The sequence below is a fragment of the Eptesicus fuscus genome, chromosome 2 (assembly GCF_027574615.1).
Source record: "Eptesicus fuscus isolate TK198812 chromosome 2, DD_ASM_mEF_20220401, whole genome shotgun sequence".
Classification (NCBI taxonomy): domain Eukaryota; kingdom Metazoa; phylum Chordata; class Mammalia; order Chiroptera; family Vespertilionidae; genus Eptesicus; species Eptesicus fuscus.
This window is the reverse complement of record NC_072474.1, coordinates 59,451,793-59,464,239: the sequence shown is the minus strand read 5'-3', so window position 1 is coordinate 59,464,239 and position 12,447 is coordinate 59,451,793. Positions and strand designations below refer to the sequence as shown.

At 42.7% G+C, this 12,447-nt stretch overlaps 1 protein-coding gene across 1 annotated transcript in view; it reads right to left on the bottom strand.

Annotated features, from left to right (window-relative positions):
- Positions 1-12,447, bottom strand: part of LOC103287977 (broad substrate specificity ATP-binding cassette transporter ABCG2-like) — a 40,414-nt gene that overhangs the window by 26,687 nt on the left and 1,280 nt on the right. The window contains exons 2-5 of the mRNA XM_054727539.1: positions 11,502-11,723; positions 2,682-2,741; positions 1,978-2,092; positions 1,239-1,391 (exon numbers count right to left, since the gene is read on the bottom strand). Of these exons, the coding sequence (XP_054583514.1) occupies positions 1,239-1,391; positions 1,978-2,092; positions 2,682-2,741; positions 11,502-11,704 (531 nt within the window). The 5' untranslated portion in view covers positions 11,705-11,723. The remainder of the gene's footprint in view (positions 1-1,238; positions 1,392-1,977; positions 2,093-2,681; positions 2,742-11,501; positions 11,724-12,447) is intronic.

Sequence of the window (12,447 nt, the reverse complement as noted above, 5' to 3'; positions counted from 1 at the left end):
TTTAAAATTTTATAACAGGTATAACATTTTTAATGTATTGTTTCAGTCAATTACATAAACATGTTCTGGGAAGTCAACAACTGCCTTCAGCTTATTTTCCCTAGAAATCCATGCAAGGAACTCAGGTGATGATCACTAGAGGTAAAGGCAGGAAAGCACCTCAGTGGAGAGAATCACAGGAAGAGCCCCAACAAAGGGAGCCAAATCACTCATAAAATGAAAATAAGTGGTGCATGGTAGCAGCTCAGACTTAATTCTTCCAAAATACACTTGACCCAGAAGATTGAAAGCATCAGATGAAGCAGCAGCCAGCAGAACACCCCATCTTCCTGACCTCTAAGTAAGGGACAGTGCAGAGGGATGGAACTAGAGCCACAACAACTGAAAAGCTAATCTTCACCCAAAGCTTTGATGTCTTTCAGCAAATCTTCCACGTCTACTCAACTGTAAATCATTCCCTCACTCATCTCATTTCTCCTTCCTGATCCTGCACAACCCACACAGGGAGCTACTTTTGTCTCTCTTGCCCACAGCTGTTACCTATGAAACCCAAGGGAGCCCAGCACATGACAGTGTGTAAGTAACCCTGGCAGAAGGGAGGGACAGAGGAAGAGAGGGGGGAGGGATGGGAGATAACGTGTCCTACGAAAGGCTTTAGGAAAACAAGTTGGCTGCTACACCAATTAGAAATAAACACTAATTTGACTGAAAATAACTTTGGAGGCCCAATTATAGCAAAGTGAAACATATATGTCATTTATGAATTCCAAAAAAAATAGTTATGAATTCCAGAAATATTGCTGGGATTATAGTCATTTATCAATTTTTAGTCATTTATGAATTCCAGAAACATAGCTCCAAAGCAACCAACAAAGTCCCTAGAGGAAGAATAGCTAAAAAAGGAAAGAGAAAACAAAAAAAGAAAAGTTAGCAAAGAGATACCGAATGAGTCAGGACTTACACAGTTAGTGTGGGGGAGGAGCAAGCACTGTCATCAAGGGAAGGGACATGTAGTCTTTGCAAGAACACTTTTACATACCAGCCCACACAGCCATACTTCACCTCCAGGGTTCAATCATTTTTTAATTTTTTTCCTGGTTAAGTTTCACCTTCATATTATGTAACTAGTCATTTTTAGCATTGTTTTAGAAAGCAGACACTTTGACCAAACACATAGGATACTTCTGGGTAAGGGTCCTATTTGCTGGCAGTGACCCCATCGGTTGTTTCCACTTTACCTTGGAATCTGCCACCTTAGCCAGACCTAACTCTTGAATGACCATGTTTATCCGTTCATTCTTTTCATGACTCTTCATAGTTGATGGAAGGCGAAGAGCTGCTGAGAACTGTAAATTTTCTCTCACTGTCAGAGTTCCCATCACAACATCATCCTGAAGGCAAAATGGCATTTTAACAAGACAAATCATGTCTTTTCTAGTAAATTCAGTCTTCAGTATATTCAACTTAATCCACAAAAATAACATAGCCAAGGGAAAGTTCTAGCTAGTGATGAACTTTAATGATACAAATTATACCAATAACTCCATATTCAGATAGCTACAAACCCTGATGGAAGAATTCTCATTCCTCTCTGTACACCCAAAGCGAACACAGGTAATTATGATTACTACTAGCAGACATTTCCAGACTGCTTTATACAAGGCTTTGACAAAACATCTTTCTAAGCTAGGGCAGGGAGAGAGGGGAAGGAAGGGGAAAAAGTAAAACAGTAGCATCTTTTGGGACTATAACTGTATAACTGTTATCGTTTTGTTAGGAGGGTCATATTCTAGATACTCCCTGCCTTTTCATTTAACATTACTGTGCATCTTAAGGGAGATTATGGAAAGCTGGTATAAGGAAAGCTGGTTTTAAGCCCAAGTTATGTGATCAATGGGCAGCACACTGCACTATCAGCCACCGAACTTGCCCACATAAAACCAGAGATATCTAAAATGCAAACCAATGTATACTTACTTGTACCACATAACCTGAGATACATTTGAAATTGGCAGGTCGTGGTGCTCCATTTATCAGAACATCTCCAGATAATCCCAGTGGGTCTTTCCTTGCAGCTAAGATATCTAACAACCTATAAAAGGACATATATGGTATGATTTTTTCTCCAACTCAAGTTATATCTCTCAGCTACTCTGAATTCAAATTCTGTTCAAATTAAAAAATTAACTGATCAAGAAAATCTATGGTTCAACTATAATTACACATATATTTCTTAAATTCTCAGCTTCCTTTTTTTACTCTATGCTACAATAAGGTCTAAAAATGTGAAAACAAAGCACTGTTGGCTGATCCAGCACAGACCTCCCCAACAGCCCTCCAAGCTGCCTGACCTTTGGATTCCAACACAGACAATGTGCTCCTTTCGAGAGACTCACTCCACTTAATGATTTTGCTCCACCTCCCCACTTTCAATTTCATCCCCTTCCTTTTCCTCCCATTAGCTCCCATCATACCTGACACCTGTTTCCAATCACCTCTCAGTCCCTCAGTAAAGCGGACCTAATAAGACACAGCTGGCAAAACTGCGTGTGAGCCACAGGGCCTAGACCCAGACCAGACATGCAGCAAATATTCAATTAATACCTGCCCTCATAAAAGGGATCTGTAAAAGCACATTACAACTGCAAAGGGAAAGCTTCCTGATACTCTGTTATACTCACGAAGACTTGCCTCCACCTGTGGGTCCCAGAATGGCGTTGAGGCCAGGTCTCATGATCCCACTGCAAATGCAGAAACCAAAAAAAAAAAAAAAAATCAACCAGGGTGATTTACTGGTTCACTTTAAAACTAGTTCTACTGCCCTACCAGGTTTTGCTCAGTGGATAGAGCATCGACCGGTGGACTGAAGTGTCCTGGGTTCGATTCTGATCAAGGGCACTTACCTTGGTTGCAGGCTCAATCCCTGGTCCTGGTTGGGGCACGTGTAGGAAGCAACCAATTGATGTGTCTCTCTCACATTGATGTTTCTCCCTCTCTGTCTCTCCCACTCCCTGCCACTCTCTCTAAAAGTCAATGGGAAAATATCCTCAGATGAGGATTTAAAAAAACAAAACTATTTCTACTAATTTAGGGTCTGAATTTAATACACTCAATGAACATTGATGAAATTAGACAGAAAATAAGCACAAAACCACCTTTTCTTTGGGGGGGGGGGGAGGAAATGTCAAATAGAAGTCTAGTATACAAAGGACGTCATCCCTAGTCAGCACCTGAAGGAAAAATGGCTCAGGTGCCTCTAAATTCACTTCAGTTATTCTCTAAACCACTCATATTTTTGGGGAAGGGACACACAAACTTTCAAGGTTCCTTGGAGTAAAAGATTCTGGTAAAACATCTGTTAGCACTTACTTCTCTTAACACGATGTTAAGTACATCACAGGTCTTGAGTAGTGTTTCAGGGCAATTATTTCAAGTTAGCTCATTTGCTACCTAGTCAAGTTCTACACAATTAAGTAGTCAATGGCTTTCTACAATCACCAGTATTAGTGCTTTCGCTACTCAAATCTAATCAGGCGAAAAAAAAACAATATATCTTAAGTGAAATTTAATGGCTAGAAAAAAGCACCTCAGATGTTGAAAAGAAAACCTCACCAGTTCTAAATGCTGACAAAATTCTTAATCCAATTGTTAAAGTGAAACATGTCCTCCAATTACATACTTTTCTTTCTTGTAAAGTTTTAAACAAACAACCTGGAAAATTCTCAGTTTAGAAATGGGAGACTCGCCGGAACCGATTTGGCTCAGTGGATAGAGCCTCGGCCTGCGGACTGAAAGGTCCAAGGTTCGATTCCTGTCAAGGGCATGTACCTTGGTTGCGAGCACATCCCCAGTAGGGGGTGTGCAGGAGGCAGCTGATCGATGTTTCTCTTTCATCGATGTTTCTAACTCTCTATCCCTCTCCCTTCCTCTCTGTAAAAAATCAATAAAATATATTTTAAAAAAAGAAAAGAAATGGGAGACTCCACTTTTTATTGGGGGATGACCTTTAAGGGTATAACAGGTGGTACAGATACTGCATGTTCCAAACAAATTACATAGATGTTTGTGGGTAGAGAATATTCAGATAAAAAGCAGGAAGGTAGAAAAAAATTAAGGCCGAGTTGACTGTGCTGAGATTCAAGAATGCAAATATGCAATTTGAATTTAAGCCTGAAGGTCACCAGTAGAATGGTAAGGAGAATTCACTGGAGTAAGAAGGAAGGAAGGTCCACCACAGTTACACAGGCCTGATGAAATGGAGGTCCGAGGAAGGCCTTTCAAAACCCTGGTGACCAAGCCCAATCTCTGCAGAATTGGTAGGTAAATCAGAATTTACTCCCCAGCCCGGCCGGTGTGGCTCAGCAGTGGAGCATCAACCCAGGAACCAAGAGCTCACCAGTTCAATTCCCGGTCAGGACACATGCCCAGGTTGTGGGCTCAATTCCCAGTAGGGGTGTGTGCAGGAGGCAGCCGATCAAAGATGTTCCTCTTTCAACGATGTTTCTCTCTCTCTATCCCTCCCCATTCCTCTCAAATGAATTTAAAAAAAAACACAAAAACCCTCATGTCCACGCCCAATGTCTGTGGAATTGGTAGGTAAATCATAATTTACTCCCCAGAGAAGCCAGTATCTATCCCAGTGGAAGGTGCAAAGAGGAAGGCTATTTCATGCCCAGACGGTGACCTTCACAGGGCAAATACTACGATATTCAGCTGTTGTGAGTGATAGAAGGCACAGTGCAGCTGTGCTCAGGGCTCCAGTCCGGGAGGACCTCAGCACGGCCTGCCTATAGTGCGGGGACTGTCACGAGGGTAAAATGCCTGGTGGGTGCTAGGGTGAAATTTACCTCCTACTTTGCTCATTAACTGAGGTGCCTCTCACTGAAACATTGGACAGATGCAGTGCGTTAGGCAAAACAGACACAAGCTCTAAAACAGAAAAATACCTTATTCTTTTCGTGGCCTTTGATGTAATAAGACATGCTAATGGTTGGGTGAACTTTCGAGATGCATTTATCTATAGCTCTTCATGTACCTTCTGCATTGATAGCTACCTACAAACTGTTTCTAAAGTGACCAGAGATAAACTTGTTACTCACTAAGGTTTCATTGCCAGAAAGCCTTTCCAGGTTTTAAAAATATCTACTCAAATAAAGACCAAGCGATCCTAAATGATTAACTCAAAAGACAATGTGAGCGTTCTAAGACAAAGAATTTTGCAGAACCCTGAGTTGGGCTTCCTTTGCCACTAAACCCTAGCATTATAGAAAACAATGGACAATCCTAACTGCAAGAGTCCCAGTTTGGAGCAGTTGCTAATTCTCCCTCCATTCACTCAACACAATTATTCAGTGTCTATGTGTGTACAAGACACTCTACTAGGACATGGGTCAGAGCTCAGAATAAAAGTTCTAGCCCTCGTGGATTCTACATTCTAGTCCAGAGATCAGCAAACTACAGAGATCAAAAGCAATGTGTTCTTGGAACAGAGCCACACTCACCCATTTATGTCTATGGCTGCTTTCCTGCTACAGTGACAGAGTTGAGTAGTTACAACACAGATGTGTGGCCCATCACAACGAAAATATTCACTATCAGGCCCTTTACAGAAAAAGTTTGCTGACTTCAGCTCTAGTCCATAATCTACAATTCCCTTGTTGCCCCACCCTACCTTCCCACAAAACCCCTTCCCCACCCTTCTTTATTGATTTATATAGCATTTATGTGCCTGAAAGTCTCCCTCACTATATTGTAAAACCGTGCCAACAAGAACTGTGCCATCTTGGCCTGGTTGGTTTGGTTCAGTGGATAGAGCGTTGGCCTGTGGACTGAAAGGTCCCAGGTTTGATTCTAGTCAAGGGCACATGCCCGGATTGCAGGCTCAATCCCCAGTGGGGGGCATGTAGGAGGCAGCCTATTAATGACTCTCTGTCATCATTGATGTTTCTATCTCTCTCTCCCTTCCTTTTGAAGAGAGAGAGAGAGAGAGGAGGGAGGGAGGGAGGGAAGGAAAAACTGTGTCATCTTCTTTCACCACCACCCCATAGCATGCAGGTCTACTCATTGTAGACCACTGAGTACTGAATAAATGAAATGAAACCTAGCTACAGGATTTCAATCACATCTATTACATTTTAGTGCAGCAGTTGCCAACCTTTCAGACCTCACCAACCACCAGTGGTCCACTAATTAGTGAATAATGGTAAATCCTTTGGTCTCACTTTATGAATAACTAGAGGCCCGGTGCATGAAATTCGTGCATGGAGGGGGATTGTCCCTCAGCCCAGCCTGTACCCTCTCCAATCTGGGACCCCTCGAGGGATGTCCGACTGCCCGTTTAGGTCCAATCCCTGGGATCGGGCCTAAACGGGCAGTTGGACATCCCTCTCACAATCCAGGACTGCTGGCTCCCAACTGCTTGCCTGCCTGCCTTCCTGATTGCCCCTAACCGCTTCTGCCTGCCAGCCTGATCACCCCCTAACCACTCCGCTGCCAGCCTGTTTGCCCCCAACTTCCCTCCTCTGCCGGCCTGGTCACTCCTAACGGCCCTCTCCTGCAGGGTTGATCACCTCCAACTGCCCTCCCTTGCAGTCCTGGTCCCTCTCAACTGCCCTCCCTTGCAGGCCGGGTGCCTCCCAACTACCCTCTCCTACTGGCCATCTTGTGTCCACATGGGGGCAGGATCTTTGACCACATGGGGGCAGCTATATTGTGTGTTGCAGTGATGATCAATCTGCATATTACTCTTTTATTAGATAGGATAGAGGCCTGGTGCTCGGGTGGGGGCCAGCTGGTTTGCCCTGAAGGGTGTCCCTGATCAGGGTGGGGTTCCCTTGGGGCGTGGGGTGGCCTGAGCAAGGGGCCTGTGGTGGTTTGCAGGCCAGCCACGCCCCCTGGCAACCCAAGCAGAGGCCCTGGTATCTGGAATTTATTTTCCTTCTACAATTGAAACTCTGTAGCCTGGAGCGGAGCCAAGCCTGGGGCTCCCTACGTGGCCGGCAGCCATTTCTGTTGGGGTTATAATTGAAACTTTGTAGCCTTAAGCGGAGGCCTGGGCCCAGCCAGGGTGGGCAGAAAGCTTTGCTTCCCCTGTTGCCGGGGGCAATGCTGGCCTGCTCTCTCAAGTTCCATTCTGCTGCCATTTCTGTTTGAATTTGCTTACCTTCTATAATTGAAACTTTGTAGCTTGAGTGGAGGCTTAGGCCTGGCAAGGGCAGGCGGAAAGCTTGGCTTCCTCTGTTACCTAGTAAACCTTGCTCTCTGTGGCTGTAGCCATCTTGGTTGGGTTAATTTGCATACTCGCTCTGATTGGATGGTGGGCGTGGCTTGTGGGTGTGTTGGAGGTATGGTCAATTTGCATATTTGTCTATTATTAGGTAGGATAAGTCAATGCCATTCCCACTGCTTGGAGCATCATCCTTCCCTACCCTGCCACACACACATACACCCACACACACTTCAATTTCTCTCTCCCATGCCCCTGGCCCTCCAATTGAGGGTAGTGGCTTCCATGTCTTCTAACCCACGTATCACAGTAGAACATGTGAAGTTCTCTAGTCATCTGAATCCCCATTAGACTAGAAGGTTGCTGAGATCAGAGGACATACCTCTGTCACTAGGATATTGCATAATGTCAGGCTCCTAATAGACACTGAAAACTAGTTGAATAAATGAGTCTCTACATTTTTATAAATGATAATTACTTATGGGAAAACCAACTGTTTTCAACAAAAACAAATATCAAGAAAAACAAGGCCCTGGTAGGGTAGCTCAATTGGTTAGAGAGAGCATCAATCCAATACACCAAGGTTGTGGATTCAAGTTAGTTATATTTCCTACTTATTACAATATAGCATGTTCAAATAATGCATCAGTCATTTCTATTATACCTTACCTCCCTTCTTTTTTTCTTTTTTTCTAAGAGGCCAAGCACCTTTTTTAACCCTTCTTTGTCTGAAGGTGGTGGAAGTGCTCGGTGGAGGAGCAGCAATGGCCAGCACCTAAGATCACAGGCTGCAAAGGGAGATAGGAGGAAGAGAGAAGACAGCTGGAAAGTAGGGAGATTGCTTATATTAAGAAATAAGAGCCTGATGGTGTGGCTCAGAGATTGTCAACCTATGAACCAGGAGGTCATAGTTCAATTCCTGGTCAAGGCACTTGCCTGAGGTTGTAGGCTCAATTCCCAGTAGGGGGCATCCAGAAGGCAGCTGATTGATGATACTCTTTCATCATTGATAATTCTCTCTCTCTCTCCCTCTCCCTTCCTCTCTGAAATCAATAGAAATATATTTTTTTAAAGAGAGAAATAAGAAAACTGACCAAATCAGTAAGGATATTAGAATAATGAGAGTCAGGTTTTCACTTTTTGAGAAGATGTTTTACAAACATGGAAATGTGGAAATAACCCTGGAGTAGCACATAAGAATTGGAAGTCATGGGTTTTGATCTATATAACCAGATAGATATAAGAAGGTTTAGATGTTTTTATAAGTGTTTATATAAATATATTCCCTAGTTCTGCCCACCAATATGTCCCAGAAGCTATGCCATCCCAATATCAATGAATATTTCAAACACCTAGGTCTTAGTAAGTTAGTAAATGCAAAACTCCACAAAAAGAAACATCAGCTCATACCAGGTCTGAGGCAGGACAAGTAGTGAGTATGGAACTTCTGCTGTGCCAACAAAATATTCAAAAAGAAAAAGGAAAAAAAGAGAGACAGAGATAATGAGGTTTTTTTAAAAAAAAAATACACAAAACAGACCTACTTTGACCAAATCAGGAACAATATGAGTATCAAAATAAATAATGATGATAATGCATTAGTATTGAATGCTACTGGATAAAATGTGAATCCATGACTCTATACTATTATACATAAATGAATAAAGAGATGATGAATGAAGTTTTTTCTTTTTAGTAGAATGCAAACTAATCCATATGAAAGAAACAGATGAAAACAGAAAATCACCGTTTGGTGACTATCATAGTGGTAATCACTGCTGATTCAGGCAAGAGACATAAATGGGGGCTTAAGCTGGTGAAATAAAATTTGGGAATAATGTCAAGGTAACTCCCCTAATAATATTAATTGCATGGGGGAGAATAATGGCATTGTGATGAAGGCGGGCAGATACCAGCATGACCAGGTGATCAAGATGAGAGAGACAAATATATGCTCATCAGCTCTTTTGGAATGTAAGTACTACTTTGAACAGCAGTGGTGCTACCACACACAAGTCAAACTCTGGTGACCTATGAGGCATACAGGGGGGAACACTTAGCAACAGATATACATGTCTAATCACTATGTTGTACACTTAAAACTAATATAATAGTGTTTGTCAACTGTAATTAATAAATTTTAAAAGTTGTGAAAAAAATTGTCACCGTTTTATGAACCCAGGAATGCAAGTAAAGAACTCATCTTTTGCTGGACTGCAAACCCTGAACCATAAAAAAACACTCTGAAGCCTTGAGCAGATGACACTTTTAGCGCCCTGAGTTACTAATTTACTAAAACATATGCAAGATAAATGTCCACTCACCCAGTATGCATTTTAAATCCTTTCAACCTACGCATATTACAAATTCTTTGTTACCTTCCGCTTAGTACAAAATCGAAGTGACCAACATTTTCTTGATAGATATGTTTCACAAAAACCTTTTCAGCTTTAAAAAAGGTCAGTCACCTCTATCTAGGCTTGTAGCAAAAGATAAGACTTTGTGACTACCTACCTCTCCTTATTTTCCTGGTCAGGGTTTTAACCATTACAACAAAGCAACAAGGAAGTAGGCATGACAGTATGTGCTGCTGCGTGAAGAAAGTTCTATCAACTCCACACAGCCCCTACCTCACCACCACCCAACCAACCCCAGGTCCCTGTTCTTTCTTCCCCACCCACATGCAAAACTTTTCTCCCCTTCTTGTCATTCCCTAGCCTCCTGGGAGCAGTTGGCTGCTTCTGACAGAAAAGACCACAATCCCATAGAACGCATCAGGAAAACATGAGAAGCATCTGATTCTATACAGGTTGGAGGCCATACCTGGCCAAAGGGCTCTTTTAACCACTCCTCCAGTCTCAGAGAGCTAGAAAAAGTGCTTGTTTTATCCAGGAATAATTATTTCCCCTACCAAACAAACACACTAACTAAACAAAACATGGTATCCGAGAAACCTAGATGCATTCCCCACTCCACAGAGAGGAAGAATCAGGCTCAATTCTCTGGAAATCAGAAAAACACAAACAATCCTCATGGCTGTCACCTGTGAAAGCATAGAGACATGTGGTCCCAAGTAGGTTCCTTTCTCCTTTCCCTCCTCACTCTCCTGCCCACTCTACCACCACATGACAAATTCATTAATGGAAGAAGAGAATGAAAATCATAGTTTTGTACTGATTTGGACTCTAAATTCTATTATGTTGGACCTCCACTGCAGAACTTAAGCTAAGCTTTCACAGTATATTGTCTTTTCAACTTTCTGAGTCTTGCTTCTAGAATATAAAGGACATAAAGGGCATAAGTACCTAAAGTGTCTGGCTCAAAGTACAGTAACAGGTCTTTTATTTCACGAATGAGTATATTAAAATTCGATATTATAATACTACTAGAGGCCCTGTGCACGAAATTCGTGCACTGGGGGGTTGTCCCATAGCTCAGCCTGAACCCTCTCCAATCTGGGACCCCTCGAGGGATGTCTGACTGCCCACAGGGATCGGGCCTAAACTGGCAGTCAGACATCCCCCTCACAATCTGGGACTGCTGGCTCCCAACTGCTCACCTGCCTGTCTGCCTGATTGCCCCTAACTGCTAGCCTGATCACCCCCTAATCACTCCCCTGCCAGCATGATCGACGCCTAACTGCTCCCCTATTGGCCTGATCGCCCCCAACTGCCCTCCCCTTCTGGCCAGGTCACCCACAACTGCCCTCTCCTTCTGGCCTGAGTACTCACAACTGCCCTCCCCTGCCAGCCATCTTGTGGCTGTGGGTGCCGCCATCTTTGAGGGTGTGGCAGTCTATTAGCATATTCCCTCCTTATTGGCTGTGGGCGCCACCATCTTTGCAATGGTGTGAGGGTCAATAAGCATAGTCCCTCTTTATTAGATAGGATCCCCACAGTTGGGAAGTTGTAAGTCACACAGCCAGGCCTCTTTCCACTAAACCACAAGGCTTATCCAGGAATAGCTAAATGGCACATTAATTATTCAGTTTCTCAAACTAAAGTTGATGCACATGATACAACCACTTTAAAAACAGTTTGGCCATTCTTTTAAAAATTAAGCTTATACCTAACATGTGATCCAACCATTTTACTCCCAGTTGAGCCCAATGAAATGAAATGTACTCCCAACACCCACTGAAATGAAAGTGTGTCTATGTATCTGTACAGACATGTATACAAATAAAATGTCCATAGCACCTGTACTTGCATTAGGCAAAACCAGTGAAGTCCACTGCTGTCAATAAAGCTGTTTAAACAAACGTTCATGCACATACTTGACATTTATCAGTATTTCTTTCTCAACTGTTTTTCGACTAAGTAGAAATCCACTCTGCACTTTTACTCGGTAGCAGATGTTATGGAAACTTAACACGGCTCCCTCAGTAAACATCTTCAGGTCTTTGGGGGTGGTGCTGGGGAGGCCATCGGTGTTTCTTTGTGACATCGGGATGAAAACTTGGTCCTTATTGGAAGACATCTGGAGAGGATCTGCTTTTCTGTAGAGGGAAAAGCAACAGTAAGTTGACAGTCAAATAAACGTACTAGATAACAACACACTTAAAACAAGTCTGTTTTGTGACAAACTTCCAGTTATAAAATTAATAAGTCCTGGGATGTAATGTGTAGCACAGTAAGTATAGTTAACAATACTGTATTATATGTTTGAAAGTGGCTAAGAGATCTTTAACACTCTCAGCACAATAAAAGAAAAACTTGTAACTGGTGATGAATGTTAACAACTTATTGTCGTGATCATTTCACAATATATGTAATTACTGAATCATTATGTTCTATACTGTCAGGAACCAAGAGTCGGTCAAAGGATTAACTCTGACCTTCAGTAAGTTACTGAAACTAGGCCCACTTCCTCTTGCCTGAGGACAAAGCATTTCTTCTGTAGCCGCCCTTCAACTGCCACACCCTTTATCTATAGTTACGACTTTAGCCGATTATCTAGGTCAGCCCCCACCCCTCCTAGGCATCCACCCTTCTAGAAATCACATATAAGGAACGCTGTAAAAATAAAGTTTTGAGGCTTGATCAGAATCCCTTTTGTCTTGCCTCCATTCTTTGCGTCCCTTGTCTGTTTCTCATTCTCTTAGGTGCGCCGCCTCGGTACCCCCGTTAGAAGACCCCGCAGGTCGGGGAAACTATACCTGAAACTGTTATATGTCAATTATATCTCAATTAAAAAAGAGTATCCCAGCCAGTGTGGTTCAG